General features: G+C 36.5%; 1 protein-coding gene across 1 annotated transcript in view; it reads right to left on the reverse strand.

Annotated features, from left to right (window-relative positions):
- Nucleotides 1-27,725, reverse strand: part of IMMP2L (inner mitochondrial membrane peptidase subunit 2) — a gene marked incomplete at its 5' end in the record, with an annotated part of 459,378 nt that overhangs the window by 156,558 nt on the left and 275,095 nt on the right. Inside the window, one exon of the mRNA XM_080632403.1 lies at nucleotides 814-879. Within this exon, the coding sequence (XP_080488529.1) occupies nucleotides 814-879 (66 nt within the window). The remainder of the gene's footprint in view (nucleotides 1-813; nucleotides 880-27,725) is intronic.

The following is a 27,725-nucleotide window of genomic DNA, read 5'->3' on the forward strand; positions in this document are numbered from 1 at the left end:
CTCCCAGGCTCATTCATATCTTATTGTGGGAAACTAGGGATTTACTTCCCAGTTTTATGCCAATCCTATTCTGTACCTGGGAAAAAGAAACATTTCCAAAAAAGAATTCTCATTAAAATAATATTCCTCCTACAAAACCTTCTGCTTTACATCTACTAGTATTTTATTTCCACCCAGCCCCAGTAGGAAGGTCTGTTCATCAGAGTAAACCAAGTCTTGAAGTAAACTAGAGTCTACTCTTGCTATGATATTTTTTCCTGATAAAATAATTTATTCACATCAGTTCCACCACATTCCCTACAGATTCCAACACTGCAGCGAAGACAGTCAACTGTGAGGGTTCTTTGCCTTAAAAAAAAAAAAAAAAAAAAAAAAATATATATATATATATATTTAAAAAAAAAAAAAAAAAAAAAAAAAAAAAAAAAAAAGGAAAATAATCCCTAAAAGCGCATCCTGCTTGTATTTGCCAATCACAGCATGAAACAGCGGATGGACTCTAAATGAAAAATCACAGCTCTTTAATCTTACTGAAAAAAATGCTGTACAATTACCTGCCTTGATATGTGGCAGAGATATTCTAAGAAACAAGTATTATTTGCACCCATGTACCTTTCGTGAGAGAGTGAGCAGTTTTGTGTAGCGTTTCTCCTCTCATTAAAAAGGAGACTGGTACAATGCTGACATCCCTGTTAAGAATAGATAGAAAGAAAATACTAGAAAGTTCTCGTTGTCTAGGATACTGATTTAAAATCCACTGAAAACCTTCACTATTCCTATAAAGACTCAGAGACTAAAGCTTAAAATACTTACTTGATAATGTCTCCTTCAAGAGCAATCACTCGTTTAATGATCTTCTGGTCAGGGTTTCTAGGAGACCTGAGACAGGGTATAAGGTTATACAATCAGTAATGTTCCTGTTGTTTTAGGAAAATGAAAAGAAATTCCACAAAGAAATAGACACTATTAAAGCCATTAGGAGATTCTATGTTCTCCTTGATATAGCACCAATCAGGATGTTTCACGCTGAAGTGAATCTACAGTAATCATTCTCACTGCAAGTCACTACTGAAAGAAGGTCCTGAAAAAATCACCTGCTTATAAACACCATAATAATCAACAAACCTTTTATCATTAAAAATACACTCTGCAACATTAAAAGTAAAATATTTCACTACCAATGAAGAGGATACCTTCACAAATAGATAATGCATTAAAACCTAAATTCTCCATCATACAGTCATTTCATTCACTCACTTTGGGGAAAAAAAAAAACAAAAAAACTTCTCCTTATGTTATATTTATATCTATCACTAATTTAGGTAAACCTTGCCTAGGGAATTGTGGAAGTTTAAAAAAAGTTGTCAAATTTTCTTTAGCCAAAGCTGCTTAATGCAATACCATGTTCTCACTTCAGTTTTCCTATAAGCACGTTTTATTGAGTGGATTCTGATCATGCATTACATAGCATTATGAGAAAGCAAAGCTTTTAGAAATTAAGAAATTAAAACCAGGAGTCATAAAACCTGAACTCAGGCTTTGTGGTACTAATGGCTCTGCCTACTTGATCTCTCATTACTTTAATTTCAGTAATTAACAAATAGTAAAATGCTAACTAATTTTAATTGATAACATGAGAAAACAGCATTCTTGTGACAAATTATCTCTAAGAAGTGTTATTTTACTGTAGTTCTGACAGGTTAATGTAGACATGTCCACCATATAATTCCTTTCTTTTCTATACATTTTACCTCTTCCTTTTCATTCTTCACTTTTATTTATTTAACCATGCAGATTTAGTAGAGTGTTTTCATGTTAGAATCATAGAACCATAGAATAGTTAGGGTTGGAAAGGACCTTAAGATCATCTAGTTCCAACTCCCCTGCCATGGGCAGGGACACCCCACATAAACCATGCCACCCAAGGCTCTGTCCAACACGGCCTTGAACACCACCAAGGGTGGAGCATTCACAACCTCCCTCGGCAGCCCATTCCAGTGCCTCACCACCCTCTCAGTAAAGAATTTCTTCCTTAGATCCAATCTAAACTTCCCCTGTTTAAGTTTGAACCCGTTACCCCTTGTCCTGTCACTACAGTCCCTAATGAAGAGTCCCTCCCCAGCATCCTTGTTATTTAAATGTTATTTAAAAACTATTTTTGTTTGCTTCTTGTATATAGGAAAGATGTTTGGGTTCTGTCTATCATAATCCAAGTAAAGCCCCCTAGATATGCAATTGGAAGAACTCTGTATTACAGCTTTTATTCCTAAAAAATTGGTCATCTTCACAACTGACCAGTACCTTTACACTCATCTCCAGTCAACTGGCAACACACTAAGGTTCAATTGCCTTAAAAGCAAAGCTGAGATCAGTCTGGATGAAAAGCTCACCTGCACTGCTGCATGATTAAAGGCATTTGCAGTTCAATTTCAATTCCAAAAGTTTTTTTTAAAAAAATAGTTTCAGACTTATTAATGTTTTTTCAGATGAAGCCAAAAAAAGTATTCCAAACATTTTAAAAGTGATTCGGGTTTGTGTGTGTGTGTGAATATATTCAAATATATTTATATTTCAATGTAATGAAAGGAAAATTCAAGAAACATAATTCTGAATTTCACAGTATCAAATAGTTTCACTCTACAGTTCACCAAGCATGAAACCCTATTTTCACAAAGTGTGGAGCAGTGAACATGAATAAAGACCGTACTTTGATTTCCTACCTATCACTTGAATTTTCAACTCATGGAATCATTTACAGTAATATTTTATTTAGCATTAATTTTACCCGAAGAGTTGCATATTCCAGTTCAGTCTTGTTTTTCATGTCCTTTATCAGGCTGAGAATACTCCTCCTGGGAGGAGTTAATAATTTTAGATGCTCATATGATTTAAATATATAGAGTATCCACAGCACTTTCTGATGATGCTCCCTAGCAGGCTTCAATGCACACTCCTTCAAGCACTGATCACCTCATATTCAATCAGAGCACAGTCAAGAAAAAACAGCACACCTTTATTATTACAAGCTACTATAAATTTAAAATATTTGCAAAAAATATTTTCCTGTTAATTGATTTAATTTTTAATTCATTTAGGCTCATATTGTAATATTTTAATGTAAAACTTAAGTAACAGAAATAGCAATGCATAATGTATGTGATGAACTGAGCATTTTTTAAAGACTAAATTGAAACAAAATTTTAAGTTTGCTCTTCTTAAAAGTTCTGTTCTGGTTTAACACCTTACTTTCAAAGGTTCTTTGAAATTCCACATGTAAGCATTTTCACTTGATTAGTATGCATATATTTTAATATAATTACTGACCTCTCCCTTAACTTGCCTTCCTGATGCAAAAAATTGTAATGATCTTGAACAAACTTCACTCTAAATCTGAGATATGAGTAACTGTTCTATGAGTGGTTCCCTTTCTGCCTGTAACAACATACTTAACCGAAGCACATAATTTATCAGAAAGACTTCAAGGAATTCCTTATAGATAGTTATTATAAATCAGGAATATCTGTTTTATTTGAAGCCAGAATAGTTAAAAAAAAAAAACCTTTATACTAACATTCTGATTGCAATTCATTAAAATGGCAAAGTACTGATAAGAGAGGGAGCAGCAGGCTCAAATTGGCCAATAACATTGGCACTTTTAGACCCAGAATTTTCAAGAGGCGGGCAGAACGTTTTGTTCAAGAGCCACAATGATTGAACAGGAGGTAAAAGAGACGAGCTCTGAAGTGATGGAGATTGATGCCTTCCTGAAAGATGTTCATTGCAAAAATGGGATTTCACTGATTATGGAAATCACAAAACCATGCAGTTTTGCAGATAGAGGCAATTTATGTCTATGAAATTTTGCAGCAGGTATTGAACAAATTAAACAATGAAAGAATTTTAAAAAGCCCCAAATATTGTAAGCTATAATGGTTTAGTCTTTCTCTGACCCTGATATCTGGGTGAGGTAACAAGCAGTATTTTCTTGAAATGCTAGTCGTTCAAAACAGAAGGAAATAGAAACTGTTGATTTGCCAGTTTGGAATTTTCTAAATTACACTGTATTTTTTCATTCTCCTTATATAAAAGGTTGTATTCAGGCATGTTTCTTTCAAATGATATTGTGTGGTAATAGATGAGATTTCTTCTTCTTTCAGGAAGGGATTCTATAGGTATGTAGCCAGTAAAGGACAGACTAGGGACAACGTAGGCCACCTCCAGAAGATATCGGGAGAACTGGCTACCCTGGATTTGAAGAAGACTGAGGTTCTTAATGACTTCTTTGCCTCAGTCTTCACTGGTAAATGCTCTGACCAAACGACCCAAGTCTTCGAAGGCGGACACAGGGACTGTGAGAATGAAGACCCTAGGCCCACTGTAGGAGAGGATCTGGTTCAAAACCATCTTAAAAACCTAAACGTGCACAAGTCCATGGGACCTGACGAAATCCATCCACGGGTCCTGAAGGAGCTGGCAAATGAAGTTGCTAAGCCTCTGGCCATCATATTTGAAAAATCATGGCAGTCAGGTGAATTTCCTGATGACTGGAAAAAGGGAAATATAACTCCCATTTTCAAGAAAGGGAAAATGGATGACCCAGGGAACTACAGACCAGTCAGTCTCACCTCTGTGCATGGCAAACTCTTGGAGCAGATTCTCCTGGCAGGCATGCTAAGGCACATGAAAAACAAGGAGGTGGTTGGTGACAGCCAGCATGGCTTCACTAAGGGGAAATCCTGCCTGACCAATTTGGTGGCCTTCTATGATGGGGCTATGAAACTGATGGACGGGGCAGAGCAGTTGACGTCATCTACCTGGATTTGTGCAAAGCGTTCGACACTGTCCCACATGACATCCTTGTCTCTAAATTGGAGAGACATCAATTTGATGGGTGAACCACTCGGTGGATAAGGAACTGGCTGGATGGCCACATGCAAAGAGTTGTGGTCAATGGCTCGATGTCTGGCTGGAGACCGGTAACGAGTGGTGTCCCTCAGGGATGGGTGTTGGGACCGGTCTTGTTCAACATCTTTGTCAGTGACATGGACAGTGGGATTGAGTGTGCCCTCAGCAAGTTTGCCGATGACACCAAGCTGTGTGGTTCGGTTAATACGCTGGAGGGAAGGGATGCCATCCAGAGGGACCTTGACACGCTTGTGAGGTGGGCTGATGCCAACCTGATGAAGTTTAACCATGCCAAGTGCAAGGTCCTACACCTGGGTCGCAGCAATCCCAGGCACAGCTACAGGTTGGGCAAAGAAGAGATTGAGAGCAGCCCTGCAGAGAAGGACTTGGGGGTGTTGGTCGATGAGAAAATGAACATGAGCCAGCTTCAGTGTGCGCTCGCAGCCCAGAAAGCCAACCGTATCCTGGGCTGCATCAAGAGGAGCGTGACCAGCAGGTCAAAGGAGGTGCTCCTGCCTCTCTCCTCTGCTCTTGTGAGACCTCACTTGGAGTATTGTGTGCAGTTCTGGTGTCCTCAACATAAGAAGGACATGGAACTGTTGACACAAGTCCAGAGGAGGGCCACGAGGATGATCAGGGGACTGGAGCACCTCCCGTATGAAAACAGGCTGAGAAAGTTGCTCAGCCTGGAGAAGAGAAGGGTGCGTGGAGACATAGCAGCCTTCCAGTATCTGAAGGGGGCCTACAAGGGTGATGGGGAGGGACTGTTCATCAGGGACTGTAGTGACAGGACAAGGGGTAACGGGTTCAAACTTAAACAGGGGAAGTTTAGATTGGATCTAAGGAAGAAATTCTTTACTGAGAGGGTGGTGAGGCACTGGAATGGGCTGCCGAGGGAGGTCGTGAATGCTCCACCCTTGGTGGTGTTCAAGGCCGTGTTGGACAGAGCCTTGGGTGGCATGGTTTATGTGGGGTGTCCCTGCCCATGGCAGGGGGGTTGGAACTAGATGATCTTAAGGTCCTTTCCAACCCTAACTATTCTATGATTCTATGATTCTTACACACAGTTAACATAGTTTTTCTCCCAGTGATTGCATTCAGAGGATATAAATGTCATTAACATGAATTGGTAACAACCATCCGCACATTTACCAGCCAGATCCATATCTGATATTTCATAGGGCAGACATCATTCCTTAGTGATTTTCTAAATCAGTCTCTCAGAAAGTTAAGCTTACATTTTCCTCAGTAAAAGTATCTCCTCATCCTCATATAAACATTTTGGGCTAGGCATGAATTAGGGACATCAGTGCAAGTAGAAACAGAATCACTATGAAGCTCTCAGGCACATTACAAATATTGATGCACAAGTAGCAGTTAGCAGCACATCAGGAATGCGCTAGGAAAAACATCTCCAGAAAATAAACCCACTTGTTAAATGGAGATTGAATTCTTCACCACTCAGTCACTTTTCCTTGTTGTATGAAGAAAAGTGGAAAACAGGCAAGTCTAGCAGTGTGTCCCTTAAGCCATTGAGTTTGAGAACAACTCATTGTTACCAATTTCTCTTTAAACAGCAGTGTTCTTTGTTCAAGCCGCTCAGAAAAAATGACCACTGTATAACATAAAAATAAAGCAGTGGCCTATGTAACATTCAAGACTAATGAATATTTTGGGTTTTATCTGTCAAAACAATTACTTAAAATTCACCTACAGATCACGTGATGGCTGGCTGCAAATAATAGACCAAAAAAGCAGCGTCCTCTTTGTCTGGAATATGTTCTGACAGTGGGACAATTCACTCTACCTTAACAACAATTTCTAGTTTGTTTCAAACTGCTAAATTTATGTACAGTGAAGTGCAGAAATCCTCAGCGTCATGAACAAAGACATGAATCATGACATCCCAATCCAGATTCAGAGTTTTAAGATAAACAATTTACCAAGGGAAAATTAGACATTTGGTATGTGTTTCATAGAATCATAGAATCACGATTTGTTTGTCATTTCCAGATGCAGTCTGAGCAACTCTGCATAAGCAACCTGCCACGATTACCTTCTGGTAATAATCCTAGCTCTTTCTCTTAACCCTATATGTTTGTCTTATTCTGTATTAACTTTCAGCTGTACAGTCCTCCTCCACTCCCAGATTTCACTAAAAACTGATGAGCAAGTCCATTGCAGTAAAAAAAAGAAAAACAAATGCCCATGTCATCAGAACATCATTAACTGTGGATTAAAGCCTCTCACATTTGGTCATTTGTCTGAAAAGGAATTAAGATAGAAAGGTTAAGTAGAGGTGATGGTAGATCATTCCAGTGATTAGAGCAAATTCAAATTCTTGTATCATCCCTAAGAAGTACTTCAAGATACAGCAATACAACATTCTAACCTCCAGCCTACACACTATTCTGGGGCACAGCCACACCACAACCCCTCTAAGCAGACGTTTAGTTCTAAATTTAAAAGACAGACTTTAGCAGATGAGCTGTAAAGACCTCCATTGTTCCATTTCTTTTTTTTTTTTTTTTTTTTTTTTTAATGCTTTTAATGCTGAAGGCATTGCATATCATCATGAAGCGAAAATAGTGATAAGGAGGAAGACTGGTTGGGTAGCTTCATTTGGGTTTTATCAGTGATGTATCCCAAATACCGCAGGCTGAAACAAGCTATTAATCGAAAAAATCATAAGAAGAGGTAGTTTCTTTAGGAGGCATAGAATAATAGTTGAATCTCATTAGAAAGTGACACTTTGTTCTATTTCAGGAAAGCACTGATAATCTTTCCTACTTCTTACCTCAATATTGACAACAGTAAAAATGACACATTTATGGTTCTATTTTTAATTATGTGCACTTAGAAAAACCACACATACATACATACACACACATATTTATATATGCACACATAAATTTATACAAGTATTAATTCTTCTATGTTCAATCCTGTATTGAACAGTTTGGGACTGCAGTACTACCAAATAAGCTTGACAGGAAAGACAGGAGGAAAAATACAGACATCACGAAAATCCACTGTTTAGAAAGTTATTGCCAGATAATAATGCTGACCATTCTCTGAAAGCTTTCTACTTTCCTGATTGAGCAACTGAGTACTTCAGTCACAATTGCTCCTAAACTTTTCCCTTTCCATCATTTGGGTTATGTATTTAGTTTATACTGCTTAGCATAATTTTAAACAATTGTTCCAGAAGCTAATTAACATTTATCAATTATAACATTTTCATAACATTGCCAATTTTTGTATGTGTTATTTGACCCTATTTCATTCTTTGAGTTGTCTAACTACATTCTTCTCCAGAGCACCCACAGCAAATCTTGCTTAAGAGGTTGAAACTGAAGATTTTACAGGCTTTTCTATAAAGAATGCTTTTAAGCCTATATCCTAAGATCCTAGGAAGATAAGTGAAAGACAGAAGATCTTATACAGTAAACTCATAATGCAAAAGCAGCTTGTTTTAAATACTGGAAATTTATTGAAAGTCTTGAAGTAATTTTATTTTCTCCTTTGTCTTTCTTCTCCTCCAATTACTAAAAAAGGCATTTCTCAAATGGTATTTTACGCCACTTGAGTCCATGCTCACCTGTCAGTAGCAATGTTTGAGCCAGTTTTGACCTTAAACAGTGTTATAATTTTAAGGGAATGAATTGATAAGCAATTTTTTTCAAACAGAAATACTATGCAGAAATCATATGTAATTTTGACAATGTTAGCAGAGAACTAGAGCACAGGAAAACATTCTCCAATTGCTCCTCGATTCCGTCTGGGCTAAATTTGAGGAAGCAGGCTCCAGTTCTAGTGATTGGTGGCTTAGTGAACCCTTCTGAACATTCGCCATTTTTCATCCATAATTTACAAAATAAGTACTTCAAGACAGCAGTTGCACCAACTAGTTAGGCATAAATTCTTGTGATGCTTGATTTGCTCAGCAACTCCAGTAGAAAATGTGTAAAAAGATATAATTAAAAATATGAGTAAATCTGTACTTCTAATAACATCCTGTAATTCTTAATTTAACTCCACATCACATTAGCATTTCTTAGTCAAACCTCTGTTAAAAAGCAAAATCACTCACTGCCAAAAATCTATTTGGTTTTTACTGAAAGTAGTGTTTTATAATAATTACAGATTGCAAGCATGCACTGTTGGAAAGGTAGTATTTTATTTCTATTAAATCTTAAACTGTTAGAGCATAACCTAAAATAATGCTTCCTTGAAACTTTACAGTGAATTTTGAGTAATCTCTAAACAAAAATAACAATCTGAACAAAGCCTCAGTATAGGAGTCATACACTTTGCCATGTAGCCATGCAATAATTAGAACACACAAACAACTCACTCAAGCTCTTCAGTTCCTGGAGACTCATGCTTGTTCCTTCTCTTCTTTTCTCATGTGCCTCTATTCCTTAGTTCCTCTCTAAATTCTTATTTATTCCTGAGTTTTCAAACAGAGCAGTAAAGATCTCTCCAAGGGTAATATATTCAGAAAAACCTAGACTATGATGAAGAAAGAGTTTGAGAGAAAAGAATAAAGATCTGCATACTTCCAAAGCAACAGAGCTTTCCCTGCTATATCTACACCATGCTATATAGTTACAGCCTCGTCTTTAGATGAGACATTATTAGTAGCAGATTTTCAGCATTTTTCATAATGTTGAAAGGTTATCATCAATAATTTGGATCTGTGTCAGTGGATAACTATGGACTCTCCCCAGTGTAACCTAGACATATAACTCATATGTGACAAAATTAAGCAAGCCTTTTTATACTTTGGATTCAGCAGTCAAAATTGTGCATGTGAAAAACTTTCAGAATTACATACAAGACAAAATCATAAAAAACTCAGAAAGAAAAAAAATCAAATATATCTCACTAAAAATATTTAAAAATTTCAGCAAGCTAGCTAAAATTAGGCAAAGAAAAAACAGCATTTTTTAAAAAATATATTAAAATTGAAAACTAATTAAAATATTTCACTGCAATAAAGCTAACTGGTACTGCAAAACTACATGACAAGCCACTCTGAAAACCCTCAAAATACTACAGTGACTCGGAAGCTTAGCTACTATTTTGAAGTAATATCTCATTTAACTGGTTCTCAGCCTTCTAATGCAACCACTCTGAGGTTAAACAACTCAGCTGCTTGCAATGCAGACTGTGTAATCACAATAGGTATGTACACTTGACCTTCCTCTTGTTAACAGAGACACTCAATTAATTGTTTGCTGTTTTAACTGGCCATTTCACCTTATTTTCACCTTTTCCAAAAGGGCTGAAAAACTCTAACTTCACCTTTGACTTCGAAAGCATATATTTATATATATATATTTATCTAACAAGTAGAATGTTAGCAAAATCTAGGAATAAGAATACCTGGCTTCTATGTTTAAGTCAACAACAGCATGTACTCACTGTTTCAATAACCATTATACTGTATTGGAGGAGCCATATTTCATCTTTACTATAGCTGCCCAAATATTCTACTCCATAATGGAAATAAAATATGGCTTACTTCTGTTGCAACAGACAACAGAGGGAAAGGCACAGAAAACTGCAAAATGCAATCAGATGCTTGAAAATCATTCTCAGGTTGCCATATGTGATACATAGAAAAATCTATTTAATCTATACATAATCTATTAGTATGATTCTCAAAATTATGCTTATTTTTAAAGAATCTTACATGCTGCAAGATGCACTTCTATACCTTCTTTGATTCTGGGATTAGACCTATGTTCAGTGGCAACTCTTCCAAGCATACAAAATCAAATAATCAGTTGCTGTCCTGAGATGCTAATTATTACTATGCACCATGCATTGTGCAGCAATTTTCGATCATCATTCCTTTCTGATGGGGTTCCAAAAAAACTTTTTCAGTTATATAACACCAGCAAAATTATTGAAAAAAATATTTGATGCATATATAGATGTTAAAAATGCCAGTGACTCAGGAATTAAAGTATTATCTCAAAAGAACTTTAGAAGTTAAGAAGTCTAGTTCTCACATTATCTCTACTGGATACCAAGTTCAGCATCTCAGATAGGATTAACAGGATACTTATTTAGGAAAAAAAATTGTGATTCTGAAGAATCTGAAAGTATTTTCTACATTTGAAATTACCTAAATTCAATAAGCACATTGCTTTATCATTTTTTTCTAAATGCAGGCACCTCCTTACTCTGTTGAGAAAATTTATTTCCTGATATTTCTGAGTAGCTTGATACTTTCTCAAATTAAACCTCTACTACTACCAAGAAACTAAGCCTTCTGGATAAGTTGCCTGTTCTAGTCAGTGCACAGAAGGTAACAGACAATTAAAGTGGGATGAATCACCTTTTCGGAGGAGAATCTGTCTCATTGTTGACTATAAAGAAAGTCAGATGTCACCTTAGTCTGGCCATTTTAACATTAAATTGTTAAAGACAAACTGCCTAAAAATATTTTCATCTACCTTGTAAGTATCTGTAGCAGATTTTTTAAAAGTAACATTGAAAAGCAAGTAAAGTACTAATGGTGAGGTAAAACAAAGAGCAATAACAATACAGTGTATACTCTGGAAAGAGTGGTAATACACTTCTTTAGTAAAAAATCATTTAAAAATAGAGACATGATGTCAATGTAAATTCAGAGAAAAACAAATCAACGAGCAATTTAAAAGATCTCTACAGAGATCAAGAAAAATCTTTTTTTTACAATTTTTTACAATTTTTGTAAAATTGTGCCACATGTGATAAAATCACTTTTTGTACTCATGACATAGAAAATTAAAATCAATTATCTTCAAACTACTAAATGGTAAAGAACATTTTTGCATCTCTATTCATGGTTATTAAAAAACCCCGAACTGTCCATAGGACATAATCTTAAATATCTCCATGTGCTCAGTAAGCACATAAAGAAATAAATTATTCCCAGACTGTGTAACATTAAACTCAGTGGAACTTGTTATATGATAAAATAACATTTCAGAAATAAAGAACGATGCTGATGAGAACCTATTTATGTACCTGAAAACTTGGCAGTTTTTATAATAGAATAAAGAAAAAAAATTAAGAACTAACATCAGCAAAACAAAAAATGAGAATGTTTTAAACCAACAGTTAAAAAATGCCATTTGCAGAAGTTAAAAAATATACTTTAAAATATGAACAGTAATAATAAAATTGTGCACAGCTGAAAATCTCACAATGAAAAGAAACCAATCTAAGGCGTTGTTTTGGGTTTTTTTCCTTCACAACTTCTACTTTTAGCTTAGACAGTATTTGGGGGAAAATGCCCACAATTCCCACAGTTAACTGCAGGTGTCCACCCTGTGGATGAAGTCAGGCTGAATTAGCCACAGATTGGCTACTGTGACAGAAATCTTTCTAATGATAGGACCTTTGACCTGCTTATGAGAATTTGGCAAACAGCAATAGGAAATTTAATAGGAGGTATTTTTCCACATGATAGTCTTTCCCAATACCTGATCTTCTGTGTCAGCAGGTCCTCAAGCATTGTGCTCCATTGCATTATTCTCTACTTGTGTGCTTTGACAGATAGCAGAAGGGACATTGCACAATAACTGAGGATATTGCTCTAAAAGACTTTGATCACTTGAGCAGGCATGAAAGAACTTTGAGGAGTTTATCAAGAATACTGTGGGTTTCTATGTTGGTTTTTGCCATGAGATTTTTAGGATTCTGAGCTGCAAGACACTTCTCTCTTGCATGATGACGAGTATACTTATTTAAAAAAAATAAAAAAAAAAATTGAAATAAATCAAAAATGTCACCAACAGTAAACAGCACAGATGAGTAAAATATCTATACTTACAGATGATTTTTCCCTTCACACAAAGCAATTTACAAGCTTTTTAGATAGCGCTCCCCTTTTCTGTGAAGACCAGTTTGCTCTCCCTCTCTTCCATAGCTATACACACAGCTTTAGGGTTTGCTCTGAACACTTGCTTCACAGCTCTTCCCACGCTACAGTCCACTCTGGTTGTTGCACCCAAAAATTCCTCAGTCTCAGGCAGCAACAAACTCAGCCCTAGCTCCATCCAGCCTGTCAAATCCAATCCAATGTAACAGTTTCCTGCAGAAGGTCCCTGTCACCTTTTTCTCCAAGTAAATCATATGCTGTTCAGAATTGCTAGAAAAGCAGTAGATTGACAGAAAAGGCAAGGAGAGAGGGGGAAAGGATGAATTTAAATATGCAGACAGTTCTTGCACACTGGGGATGCACTTCTCACTCATGTCCCTCTATACAAGGGGCAAAAGTTCAAACAAGTTATCATTTTGGGGTTTGCTTGTTTAGTTGTTTGGGTTGTTTTTCAGAGTGGATCCATGTTAGAGGAAGGTGAATTATAATTTTATTAACTCTCAAAATGTTTGTGCCAGTCTTATGTCCCTTTTAATCCACTTATATACTGCTTTACTTTTAAAAAAGCTTTCTTTATTTTTTTTTTCCTGAAAATTATCTAGGAAAAAAAAAAGAAAAAGTCCTCTCACAGAAAACAGTCAGAAAGATAGGAACAAGAAAATGCAAACCAGAAGGACTGATGATACAGGTTTGTGTCTGAAACTACTATGGAGGAAAGTAATTCTTTCGTTTTTAGCAGCTGGAAATGTTTGCAGTATTCGCAAAATGAAAACCTGGGAGGAAGAAATGCAAGGTACGGTGTGGGTTTAACAAAACTTTTCAGAAATTCTACTGGATCTAATATAAAATCTTTTAAATATGTCATTCATATATTATTCTGTGCGTTTTGGACAGTACTGACGAATTCTGAAATGTGTGGACACTCACTGTACATACTGTATCTTGTCAACACAGAATATTAATTAAAAGCACAAAAAGATTAACTCAGCTAATTCAAACTTGGCATTATTGGTTTTGCCATTCTAAACTTAAGCCTTTATATTTTTATGTGAAGTGCATATCCAAAACAGGTTTGAAACACAAACTTTAGTGAAGCAGAGTTTGAAGGAAGCCCTTTCACACCTTTACCTTAAGAAAGCAAGAATAATATTGCAAATTACTTGTATTACGAAGAGCCAAATATCAAGAGCAAACATTGTGGGAAATCATGCAGATCTTTGCAACACTGGTTTTTGCTGCATCACAAATGTAATCATTTAGAATAATCCAACCTTTACATTTTGATTCTCAATAACATTGTAATATCCATTCTTGATAGGTATTTGTTGCAGACAAAGATCATAAAATATATGCTGGAATTTATTTAAGATATATGGCACAGTCTTTTGAGATGCTAACTCCATACTTCTGGCTCAAAATCTAAAGATAGCTTTTGCGTAAGTGCTCCAAATGACGCGCCACTACAGAAACAGTTACTGACACTGTTACTTAAAACTCAAGCTGGCAATGTGTTTAGTAAGTGGTATAGTAGTAGAGCTGTTAGAGCCACGGTGGTGCAGGTATAACCTTACTTCTCTGATAGAAACTGTGCAAGAGCATTAAAAAGCGTCTACAAGTTTTGGTTAAAGGATTGTATCATTCAGAGTCTTCAGATTATGCTGTTTTGTTTTAACTGAGAAATAGCAATACGAAGACTGAGTAGTTATGTAGCTCCCTGTACATTCAAAGCACTAAGTGACAATACTACCAACATTCATGATTTATAGTATTTGATAAAAAGTTAACACTGCACTAAACTCTGCTATTCAAGTCTGCTGTGCAAACAGTATGTAATAGGGGTAGTTTTTACAAACAGATAATTGGAACACAATCGAACAATTATTAAATAAATAAATAAATGAATTTGTTGTCACATTTGGAAGAGAAAATATTTCCCTTCCTTAAGTTGTGATCAGTTCAGGTTGTCAAGATGAGTCACTAGCAGCAAAACAACTGTGACAGACAGGGAGTGCTCAGCAGGCAAGAATGTTTGTGATATAAATCCACAAAACAATCCATAAACTGTGAATCTCCAAATTCCTGACTGTTTATTAGCTCCAAAGAGGAAAAAATGAAAGCTTTTCTTCCTTTAGATTTTCACAAGTTTGTGTTTGCTACGATTAGGCAGTTTTAACTCTCTGAATCCAGTGATTAGCAAGCAGCCCTGAGCCCTAGCCCCTCACAAGAGGCATCCCAGTTCACTCACAGGGACTACGCTGCTGGTACACTCACAGATGTGTCTTCACGAAGGGCAACATTTGTTACTTCCACAGCTGAGCTTGTCGAACACATTAACTGCTTGAAACAATAAATATTTTTTCAAACTTTCTTTTTTATACTTTTGTTTCGTAAAGAAAGTATGGAGAATTATACATAAACCGAATAATTGAAATACCTGCCCAATATAATTATATGTTACCTTCAATTAAGAGGAATGTATATTACACAATATTTTATCCAGACCTTTGTAACCCATTGAAAATAGTTTATACATTAACTGTGGCTGCAACAAAGTCACTGCTGGAGAATGCTGTGGCTACTTGGTGCTCTTTTTTCATTCCTACGCTTTATTAAGATAACTGCATCATTTCACTATTTTTTTCATGTGGTCTCTACATGGCCACCTGTCCTGACTCTGAAGGCAAGTATCTAACGTAGATTAAAGACTAGGCATCTCAGAGAAACTTGACACTGTCAAGGACCGGACTGAGCTTCTGTAATGCAAGCAAATTTATAGTGGCTACACTTCTGCATTATGAAAATATGCCATTGTCTTGGCACAATCAGTTCACAGCTTCATTCTTGGGTTCTTTGTTTGGTATAATATAGGGTCAATGATGAAGGGATGTAGCCTTGGGTCTGACTTAGACATGCCAGGATTTGTATGTACATGACAGCAATGTCTCCATCACAGGAAGTTTCTCCTTAGAGGTCTACAAAACTGCAATATATGTTAGCTAATCGATGGTAATTATCCTCATGATTGCTACTAGTCAGCACCAAACATAAGACAGTTAAAGTAACTTTCAGTAAAAGAAGCATCTGTCAGAAGCTAAAAAGGAAAACATGGGCAGCTGTCACGAAATAACTATGTTTGGTAACGTACCTGCATGTCTGAGAATTCAAGTCACAACAGTTGACTCAGTTAACTTAATATTGATGTAATAACTTGTGTTTGATTAAAATACAACCTAGCATCCTACCTTTATTTGAAGATTCTAATGAATGAACACTTTCTGTTGCATTTTTTTTTTTTCCACTGGTTAATCACAATTATCTTAAAGTGCTAGTAATATTTTCACGTTTCAAGTTGTCCAACACTCATCACATGTTTACTCAAGACAGTTTAATGTACAGAATAGGGTGAAACAGAATAACTTCCACTGCCCACATTTATGCATTATAAGTTCTGTGTACAACTGTGGAAGAGCTTCCCTCTCTCAAGACAGGGATGATAAACATTTAAACTATTTTACATCCTGAGAGTTGTTAGCCAATCCAACGACACATGCAAGACCTCTTTTTCTTTTGTAGAGTTAAATACTGCCATCACCACGACTACTTTCTGAATAATTTAATATTGTTTGGAAAAAAAAAACCTAAACAGGGGAAAAAACTCTTGCACTCCTCTCACATCATCTCCTGTAGTCATTCTGTAATTCTTTAAACTTTCCCCCCCTTCTGCTCCACTCACTTATATCTGCTGGCCTAGAACTTGAGTGAACAGAAAGAAGTGGTCATTTCAGCCAGAGGAAAACCTGACTTAAAAAAAAAAGAAAAAAAAAAAAGTGTAAAATACATCACAGTGTAACCTAAAGAAGTAGTGCAGCTACTGCTTGTGTTAGAGAGAGTGTGAAATTAGGAAATCAGTAACAGATTTCTCTCTTATTGCATTGTTTTAATGCACTGAGATGGTCAACTTGTTTGAATTTAAAATATAACAGTCTAAGTAGAATATTTTAAAAAGGTCATATAAACTAGCAGGGAGCCTGTTTTATAGCATATGACAAAGAAACAATAAAACTTATAAAGTAAAAAAGCATAAGCTAAGAACTATAAATTCATTTGAACAGTCACAAAAAACAAAACACATAAAAAAAGTGTTCAGACCCCTAACAGCCCAGCTCTGATCCATCCAGCTGACAATTGGCTGTGTAAAAAAATTTCTACAACAACCTTGCCAGTCAGATCTCAGATGACATTTTTTGTTTTAAACACATTTGCAACTTTGACAAGACAGTCTGTGGTCCAGTCATTGCAGAAGTCACTAGAGTTGTAATTATACTCATAAAAGTTAAAAAAAAAACATTTTACAGCTTATGGAAAATCCAACTGACCTTCATAAAATGCTAAATATTAATAAATAGAAAGTATATGGATTACATTTAATGGCACTTGCAACAGTACAAGAAGTTAAGATCAATTTTTGTAAACTACAGTAACACCTCATAATCATATTATGAACACAAATGTTTGTTTTTTCTTGGCTAAAAATATTAACGATATCAAGACATTGATTTTGGAGATAAGATGGAAAGAGAGAATAAAAATTTGTATAAAATAGAATTTTTACTGCCAGGTTCATTCGTGGATAAATGAGTTTTAGATTGCTGGCAGCATTTCAATGAGACATCACGTACCTTCCAGAAAAAAGTTTAGACTGTACCTTAATAAGACAGATGCAGTCTTCTACACAACTGCTGAATCACAATTTTATCATTCATGTAGTGGAGCAGAAAATGCAAGAATGAAATTAGAAAGACTTTCTCCACTTCAATGCAACATGCCCTAAAAAGTGTAATCTATTTTGGAAGGAAAATTAGCTATAAAAACACTAGTACGTACTGTGTACTTAATGTATTTATTTTGTGTGGAAATGGAGCCCTGTACTCAACTGATCAGCTTACAGTCATATATAATTTAGAAAGTGCTAACATAGTTCAAGTGAAATTTTATAAAATGAACAGTGGTACAGGATGTCAACCTATGACACCTGAGGGCCTCATTATTTCCTTGGTGTTAAGAGCTCCTCTTCTACCTAGTTCAAAGTGAGTATATAGAAAAAATTGAGATTGTCAACTGATAGCTATCTGAAGGACCCTTAACAGTGAGCTTTACATAAGCTGCAGGTGCTTATATCACTCAGTCTTGCATCCGTGAATAGGTGTGATCTGTGAATGCGCGTATTCAATAGCAAAGACAAGGATGAGGTTTCTGATCAGCCAGAGATTTCTTCTGCTTTGCTGTGGAAATGTTATAGGACCTTTTTGGAATGCTTTACAGCCAAATACGTAATTTTCTTTCTTATACAATGTTGCTAGTCCTGGCCCACAGATTTGGCTCCCTGGACTGACCTTGTACCTGCTTCACTTCTGGAGACTTCTCTGGCAAGCTGGACTTCTAGTTGCCCCACCATGTTCCTGGCCTGATTCCACACTGCTTTTCATAGAATAATAGACTATCTCAATTTGAAAGGGATCCAGAAGGATTGAGTCTAATTCCCTGCTCCTCACAGGACTATGTGAAAACTAAATCGCATGACTTAAAGAATCATCCAGACACCCCTTGAACTCTGACAGGCTTGGTGCTTTGACTACTTCTCCTGGGAGCCTGTTTCAGTGATCAGCCACCCTCCCAGTGAAGAGCCTTTTCCTAATGTCATACCTGAACTTCCCCTGATGCAGCTACATTCCATGTCCTTGTATCCTACCGCTGGTCTCTAGAGAGGAGATCAGCACCTCCCCTCCACTGCCCCCCTTGAGGGAGCTGTAGACCGCAATGAGGGCACCCCTCAGCCTTGTCTTCTCCAGGCTGAACAAGTGAAGTAACCTCAGCCTCTTCTTGTAAGTCTTGCCCTTGAGGCTTTTTACAAACTCAGTCACTCTCCTCTGGACACACTATGATAGTTTGATGTCCTTATACTGAGGCACCCAAACCCATATACAGAACTCAAGGTGGGCATGCACTGGTGCAGTGTAGAGTGGGCCAATCAACTCCCTTGACCAGCCAGCTCTGCTGTACTTGATATACCTCAGGACATGGTTGGCCCTTGCTGCAAGGGCACACTATTGACTCATATTCAACTTTCCATCAACCCAAACCTTTTTCCATGGGGCTGCTCTCCAGCCTTTTGCTCCCCAGTTTGTGTGCATAACCAGGATTATCCCATCCTAAGTGGAGAATCCAGAACTTGCTTTTGTTAAATTTCATATGGTTGGTGGTTGCCCAGCTCTCTAGTCTTTCCAGATCTCCCTGTGAGGCCTTTCTACCCTCAAGGGAGTCCACAGCTCTGTTACATATTCCCATACAAGAAATGCATACACTCATTTGCTGGGACTGAACAAGGCCTCACATATTCTTAAAAAAGTACTATTTATGACACAAAATGTTTTTGTCCAGGGGCTGCAAACCTGTTCCCCAGCGGGTGAGGGACTGCTCTGCCGCCCTGCTATCCCCTGCTCCCTGTGCCCCTTCTTGTGCCCTTCTCTTCTTGCTTCCTCTTGTTACTCTCTGAGGGTGTTCAGTTGCACTCTAAGCAGTCAGGCACTCACAAGCCACAATGCCTTTGTTTTAATTCATACAGCACTAAAGCACTATAAGGACTTGATTAACATTGACAAAGTGGCTTAAAAAAAAAAGAAAATAAATTTTTAATTATTTTAATTAAACAAATGCAAATTCTCAAATGTAGATGAGTTTAAACCAGTTTAACAAAGCTCTAGTTCATTTCCATGCATGCTCTTGATTCTCTGTGTTGCAGAAACAGGTATCCCTTGAGGATGGCAAATAAATGAAAGCAATTGCATCTGTAAGATCATTACAAAAACTAGATGAGCAGCTCAGGGCAAGAAAGGAAATTGCTGCTTTGAGCAGAAAATAGGAAGGTCCACATGTTCTGACACCTTTGTAGGACAATGAGCAACCAGATGATAAAAGCTGTACAATCTAACCCTTCAGTGGGCAGGAGTCTAAGCTTCATTGAACCGGAGGATGGACTGGATGGATAACAGAAGGACTGGAGGATGGAAACAGTTTTATCTTGCAGAAACTGGCGATGCTGGCATGGCTAAACAATTACAACTGGGGTAACAATTGTTGTAAACAATTACAACTGTAACTTCTGTGAAGTTTTCAGGGAAAATCTACTAGCTTTGGTTAGAATTTAATAATTAAGAGCAGTCACAAAACTAGTCACAAAATGTTGGTGGGTTTTTTGTTTTGTTTTTGGTGTGTTTTTTTAAGTAATAGAGCAGCAACTTCTGTAGAGTGATAATAACTTTTTAATTGTTATAACACAACACTTTGTAACTTCCTGATTGCACTCAAAGTCCTTGCTTAAATAATTTTAAGCAAATGTGACTTTTGCTTTACTGTAGTTGGTGTGCAAAGTTAAAAGTGAATAACTCTACTAAAACCAGAACCTGATATCTACCAAGTGTAGTTTCCCATTTGGCTGTCATAAGGCATGATAAGTATGGTAACTGCAGGGGAAGGAATGGTCGTGACAACCTCCTTCATCAATGCCTCTGTGTTCATCATCATTTGTGCAGGGCTTAACAACACTGTCTCAGATCACCAATCCACTCACTCACTCAGCTACGTTTCTGCTATTTTCAAGTACTCTGCTTCATTAAACCTTAAAAGGGCTCTGATTGCAGGCCACAGTTGGGAAGTGGTTATGCACTTTTTTCTTCTCTGTAATTAATACAAGGAAGACTTCAGAGTCTCACTCTCACACTTCCAAAGCAGCTTCATTTCAGTTAATTTTTTTTTTTTTTTTTCTGCAAGGAAGGAGAATTCTTACTTTCTCTAACATGGGTAAATTTGGTTTGAGAGTTCTCTCTCAAATGTGGGAGTGGGGATATTGTTACACTATCTACTGTAGCAATAAATGGCCAGTGTGGTCACAGGTGATTTAGCAGATTGCACAAGGCAATGAAACAGTTCTAAATACATTTTCTCACTTTGAATAATACTTGCTGAAGTTAAATCCTGTAGGAATAAACAGATTTGACACAATGTATATACAATATCTTACTGCACAAACCTATTGTTTACAAACAGCCGCATACTGGACTTTTTGACAGTTGAAAAATCACATAAGGATTTTTACTGTCTTCAAGTTTATACTTAAATACTTGAACAAAGAAAGTAATCACATCATTAAAAGATTTTTATAAGTTATCTAGTAAAAGTGAGGGTCAGCATGATAGTAAATTTCAGACATCTCTGCAATTAACTGCTATTTGTATATAAGCTCACTTGTCAAAGTGATTTGCTTCAGATTCTACACCAAGTACACTTTCACAATGTATTCAACTGTGCAAGTGCTAATAACTCTTTCTCTTTACCAGTAAAAGTACAATCATGTAAACAGGGCTGAAGAATGACCTCTGTATTTAAAAGAAAATTATCTGCCCAGCTCAATTCTCTTGTCCAAAAGACAGCAGAAATTATTCTGTCCTGCCAGTTGCTTTCTGAGAACTTCCCATGTGACTCTCAAAGCAAGCATAAAGCTAGATTACCATCACAAAAATCCACTCCTCCTCTGGAGCAAAGAAAAGAGCTCAAATGCAGTATATTCTGCTTCTCATTGGGTGGAAGGCAATATCTATGGGCCTTCTATCTGCTAGAACACACATACCATCTCCAACGACAGGCAAAAAGTAGGTAGGATGTTAGAAGAAGCTGTTATCTTCTGTTCATCAAGTAGGAGCTCATATGCATGGAATATGACCAAGTATTTTATATTTTCTAAAATAAAAACAGGTTCCTACACTCTCTTGCACTTATTTTATTCCTGACAAAAGATATTATTCAAAACTTAACTACTTATTTATCCACATTTTTTGACAATAACATGCTGACTACTATCTCCCAAACAACTCAATTGTGAATCATTTCGGACTCCTCTGTCTGCTACTTCCTGCATTATCTTCTTCAGGACTGCAAGCTATTTCATAACATTTGATAGCAAGCATTTTAGCAACAGCTCCACAAAAATTAATTACAAATTAGTCATAGAGTGGTTTTGGTTGGTTGGGACCTTAAAGGTTATCTAGTTCCAACACCCCTGACATGAGTAGGGACACCTTCCACTAGAACAGGTTACTCAAAGCCCCCTCCAACCTGGCCTTGAACACTGCCAAGGATGTGACAGCCACAGTACCTCTGAGCAACCTGCGCCAGTGCCTCACCATCCTCAAAGTGAAGAAAATTGGCATGTGATTTCTAAATAAAATTCTTGTAAATAATAACAGCTTGACTGCATTTAGTAAGGGGATTGAGCATGTGAAAGTCTTTAAAGTGAAAGGGTGAAATGATGCAGTTCTGGTGTCTCCAACATAAAAAGGACATGGAGCTGTTGGAGCAAGTCCAGAGGAGGGCCATGTGGATGATTGGAGGCTCGAGCAGCTTTCGTACTTAGACCAGTTGAAAAAGTCTGGGGCTGTTCAACCTGGAGAAGAGAAAGCTGCGTGAAGACCTCATAGCAGCCTTCCAGTATCTGAAGTGGGCCTACAAGGATGGTTCAGAGGGACTTTTCATTAGGGACTACAGTGATGGGACAAGGGGTAATGGGTTCAAATTTAAACAGGGAAAGTTTAGATTTGATGTAAGGAAGAAGTTCTTTACTGCGAGGGTGGTGAGGCACTGGAACAGGTTGCTCAAGGAAGTGGTAAATGCTCCATGCCTGGCAGTGTTCAAGGCCAGGCTGGACAGAACCTGAGTGACATGGTATAGTCTGAGGCATACCTGACCATGGCAAAGGGGGTTGGAACTATATAATCTTAAGGTCCTTTCCAACCTAAACCATTCTAAGATTCTAGAAGAAGTCATACTACTTACTGTTGCTTGAATCCTTTAAGACTGTCCTTTCTCACTGGGGTTTGTTGGAAAGCTAATGAAAATATTTTCTTTTACAATGTAATTTTTGTTTCCTTAGTTTCACTATAGTATCTTTTTTTTTTTTTTCACATACCAGCAACTGCCTGTACTTTCCCTTTTCCAAAGATGCCACTTGCTGAGAACTTTATTCAAATCAGCTTGTTTCTAATTTTGAGTTGGATTCTGCTAGATAGAATGTGAAACAAAAATTGAAAATTCATAACACAAAAATATTTAAAATTGAAAAGATTTTCAACAGCATATGAAATCACAAGAATGGACAATAATTAGCAATGATGCAAAGAAAAACAAACAAGTTTTTGTTCATTATAAAGTGATTGAGAAGACTGAAAATTGTCTTATATCTCTATTCTTGAGAAATCATCTGCTCTTCAGGACATAAAAATCAAACAACATGAAATTACACAGGCCCATTACTCATGTGAATTTTGGCTCCTCAATTACAAATAAGTAGGTTTCTACAGCTAATGCTAGAAGTCAATTACCTTGCTTCTTTAAAAAATCAAACCAATATGGCATTCTTTTCTAGGATATATCAAGGTAATACAAACTAAGCACTACTTCGTTTAGGTCCCATAAAAATGAATGGAAGACAAACTTCCCCTGACAAAGCTCAGCATAGACCAAGACTGTAATTCTCATTTCAAATCTTTATGACTAGAACTAGAAAACCTATAAATAACTATTGAACTATAACTTATAACCTTATCTTCAAATGCAACTTGGGCTTTAAAGTTTAACCAATCAACTCACTAATTTTAAAGAGTGTGAACTAGCTTTGGTTTTGGGGACTGTTGGTTTGGGGTTTTTTTTTTTTCTTAGAGTGTTTACCCTTGCACTCACAAACTGCAAGGTGATTTTCAAGAGAATTTTGACAGAAATCATGAATCATGAGGCAGACTTGTTCAAAGAGAAATAAAAATTCTAATTGCTGCCTTTTACAAAGAAGGGAGTTTAAGATGTCTTGGGGATCTATCTACCTGAGTAATCCACAGGCAAGTAAATAACACTTGATTAAGTTTAGCAACAGAATGGGAATACAGCAATATGTTACAGCATTTGAAGTCACATTCTTGCTAGTTAGTAATAAGCAGGGGGATTATTCCTTCACTATTATTTTAGGTATGATGCATATTTTATTCTAATTCAACAACATATCACAGAAAAGCATCTTTAAGGCAACCAATCACCACAAAAGCCTTTAAAAATGAAATTTGAATAAAACAAACATATTGTTTTTCTGTAAAAACAACTTTTGACTTAGACCTTTCTTTTAGTTAATTGCATTTCTAAATGTCTTGGCAAGAATTTCATAGTATACAGCAGATTTATTAAGTAGGTTTAATAAGATCATTCAAGCATTTGTTCACATGAAAAGTTCACCTAAAAGCATCAATATTCTAAACCAATATCAAGAGACTTATGACAAAGGCATACATTCGGGCATACTGCTATATTTTTATATTTATTCAGATTGACAGCTTCACAGCAAATTTATTACTGTTGTCCTTTTGTGTCACTTGCATTCAGTCCCTGGAGTTAAACTAATTTGGCTAGCATCCAGCTACAAATCACTTAGTTAAAATTATCATTCCCTTGGTGAATATTCATTGGATCAGAAAGGAAATATAAAATGAAAGATGATTATATGCAACTTGTTGCTACTTAAGCTTCAACCTAACCTTGTTGTTATCCACAAATGACTGGTTAGTTTCTATTCATGGGCAATAATCTCAGCATTATTAGTAATTAATACATAAATAAACATTCTACATAAACCAAATTGCTACTGAATGATACTTTGCATGCCACACCCACTAATAGCTGTGAGTAAATTTTCAAAATTCATTCAGCAAAAATTCATTGAATTAATTTTAAAATCAATCAAAAAAAAAAAAAAAGCTGAAAACATTGACTAGCAAGAAGAAAGCGAGGAGGAAGTGTAAGTCTCCCATAAAACTCTCAAAGAAAACAAAAAAGTTTGTTGCAAATGCGTAATCTATGTGATAGAGACTGAAGAAAACAACAGTAAACTCTGTTAGCCTACTCTGTCCTTAATTCAAATTGCAGACATGTCTTTATATCTGAACTTATTAAACATACCTTCTATTTTGCTCAAAAAGGACAAATATTAGTGACATTCAGGCAGGACAGTACAAGAAATTTAGCTTCATATTTGTCCTTCGGATGCCCCTGACAGTGAGTACATTGCAGAGGCAATGTGCCAAAATTTTGAACACAAGAGTGTCAGATATTCTGTCTATTTCAGAAAAACTGTATGGATGAGTGGGATGGAATGCCACCACCACTACTGGTAAGACATTTGATTCTTGCAGCATATTAATGTGAGGCTTCTTCAGATCCAGACCTAAAATTATCTCACTGGCTCAAAATAAAGACACTGTTTATTGCATTTCAAGAGTTTTCAAATGGCAGTGGAAAAGGCTGACATAAAAAAATCAATCAAAGCATAGCTCTCAACTTACACATTTTTCATACCTTACATTATTATGTTGAACCATGTGCGAAAATGTGATCAAATACCACTGCTTTTTGGAAACTTCAAAATGTATACAGGTTTATTGGTAAACAACATAAAATTTAACCATGCAGTAACAGCACTCATGACGCTCCTTTTCTGAGGCTCACTTTGCTCTCACTTTCTCCTTTATGCTCTCTTTTCTCCCCAGTCACTCCATTTCTCCCTAAAACACCTTTATGTTTGCAGCTTCCACCACTTTTTCTAATCCTCTTCATCCTCATCCATTCTCTTAATCTTTTTTTCAGCTAGATCTCTTATTCTCTTTCAAACTCCACTAATACTTCCTCCAAACATGCTTTTCTGGTCCAAATATTTTCACGATACCATAAGTCTACTCTTGATAACACCTCTGCTGTGGTTGTGCCAGCTGACAGCTATCCAAAGCCTCTATATATCTCACTCTCCAAATTCTTGCTTATTCCAGAGATCTGGACCTTTAAGTGCAATATAACCTTTTCACTTGTCTTACCTTATAAAGGCCTCCCTCCTGAAACAGACTGTGAGGAAGATCTGTTGAGCTTCTCCTCCAAATCAGTTCTTGACTCCACTATCTCTTCTGGAACTGCACAGCAAACACTGACTTTCCTTCATTATGTCTCTATCTCTGCTATGTACTTATGTTCAGCTGTTCATTATCAAGCTCCCTTTTGGTTTATTTCCTGGTTTTGGCTGGAATAGAGTTAATTTTCTTCCTATAAAATAGAACTTTCACCCCCAAATAGAATAAAGTTTTTATCTCTCTCTTAAAAAATCTCCTCCTTTTAAGAGGTTTTTTTTTTCCTCTTTTTTATTTCTGTTCTCTCTGGAAATTCATATATTTAAAAGTCCCAACTGCACACTCACCATTGTGTGTCTCATTTGCTGCAACATCAATTTCTCTGTCCTTAGCAAATGCAATCTTCTTCCACCCATACCCCCTCAGAATGCTGCTACAAAAATAGTTCTCCTCATTTGCTGCTTAGATCACGTCAATACTGCCCCTTCTGAATTGCATCAAGCATGCTATTGCTCTAGATTTTATAGGTCTACAAAATAGATACAAGAATGATATGTTTTCAGTTTCGCATACGTACTGTTTAAAGGGGTATGGCTGGACAGCATAGGAAAAAACTGCTGGGTTTTGTGGTCCTGGTTGCTGCACACTGACTCAGTTTGAATTCTGTGAAAGGGGAAGGTTTTCCCTTCCTAAAAACAACTGGGTTGGTCAGAAGAAACTCCTATGGCACTGGATGGGTTCCTTCGTGCAGCAGGAAGGAACTTCTTACACACAGACCTCAGATATGAAAAATAGCAGATGAAACCTTTTAAAGATGCAGACAGTACATGTGAGTTATTTGTGAAACCTTGGAGGTTAAGGAGGCAGTGACAGAGGTGGGGGAACAGATAGAGAGAGGGAGAAGAGTGTGTGCTAAAGACTATGTTACAGAGCCTCTGCAAGATGATGGTGAAATGCAGGCCTATTTTCAATAGACCAGAATCACTGTTCCAGGGTATATTCTCTATCAGAAAATTGCAAAAGGGTTTTCATTTTTAATATTTTTATTATTATTATTGTTATTTTATTTTTAATTTTAAAGATGCTTAGTTAGTTAGTTAGTTAGTTAGTTAGTTAGTTAGTTTAAAAAACTCAGGAAATCACTGAGCTAACCAATTGCAAGATGAAAGTTACAGGTTCCAGGACACATGCGACCAGGACACATCTCAGTGTCCTGGCTGCAATTGCTTAAGAGTCTAACAGGGTCCAAACGAATGTTAAAAGGTAAATAGCATTGTTTGGTGAAAGCCAGGAAAACAGCAACAATAATGTCAGAAAAATCTATTTTATATACATAGAGGACTCTTAGTGCAAATTGAAAATTCTGTGGTTTGTGAGCAATGCAACAGACACTGTAATTAAAAACAAGTCCTGAACTTCATTCATTGTACTGTGTCACTGCTTTAAGGCAACACTTCTGAAAAATATTCCTTCACTTGCATAGGAAATGAAGAAGTAAAATCTCTATATTATCACACCCTTTATTAAACCAACCTAGCCATAAGTTGACTGGATATTTACCTCTAACTGGACAGTTACAGATTTAATCATATCATCATGCCTCTAGCTTCTGTAGACGAGTATTCAAGACAGATGTGAATGGCAAAAAGAGAGAGGAACTATATGTATTTTTTATGAAAGCTAGATCCAGCACAGTATCAAGTAGCTCAGTTCATGTAAAAACAAAAGCCTACCACAAAATCACTCTTCCTTAATTTATTAACAGTCTCAACAAAAATTTTACAGGTATGCTTTTATGGATTTTCAATATAAAAATTACTACTGTTAAAAGTCCATGCTGTTAAAAAAAGATGTCCTTAATAATATACAAGCTATAAAAAGTGTTGGTTTTAAAAACTCATCAGTAAGCACCAGTTTGCACTTAATGATGCACAGGCTTTTTTATTACGGTTTAT

This window comes from Psittacula echo (assembly GCF_963264785.1).
Source record: "Psittacula echo genome assembly, chromosome: 1".
NCBI classification, from domain to species: domain Eukaryota; kingdom Metazoa; phylum Chordata; class Aves; order Psittaciformes; family Psittacidae; genus Psittacula; species Psittacula echo.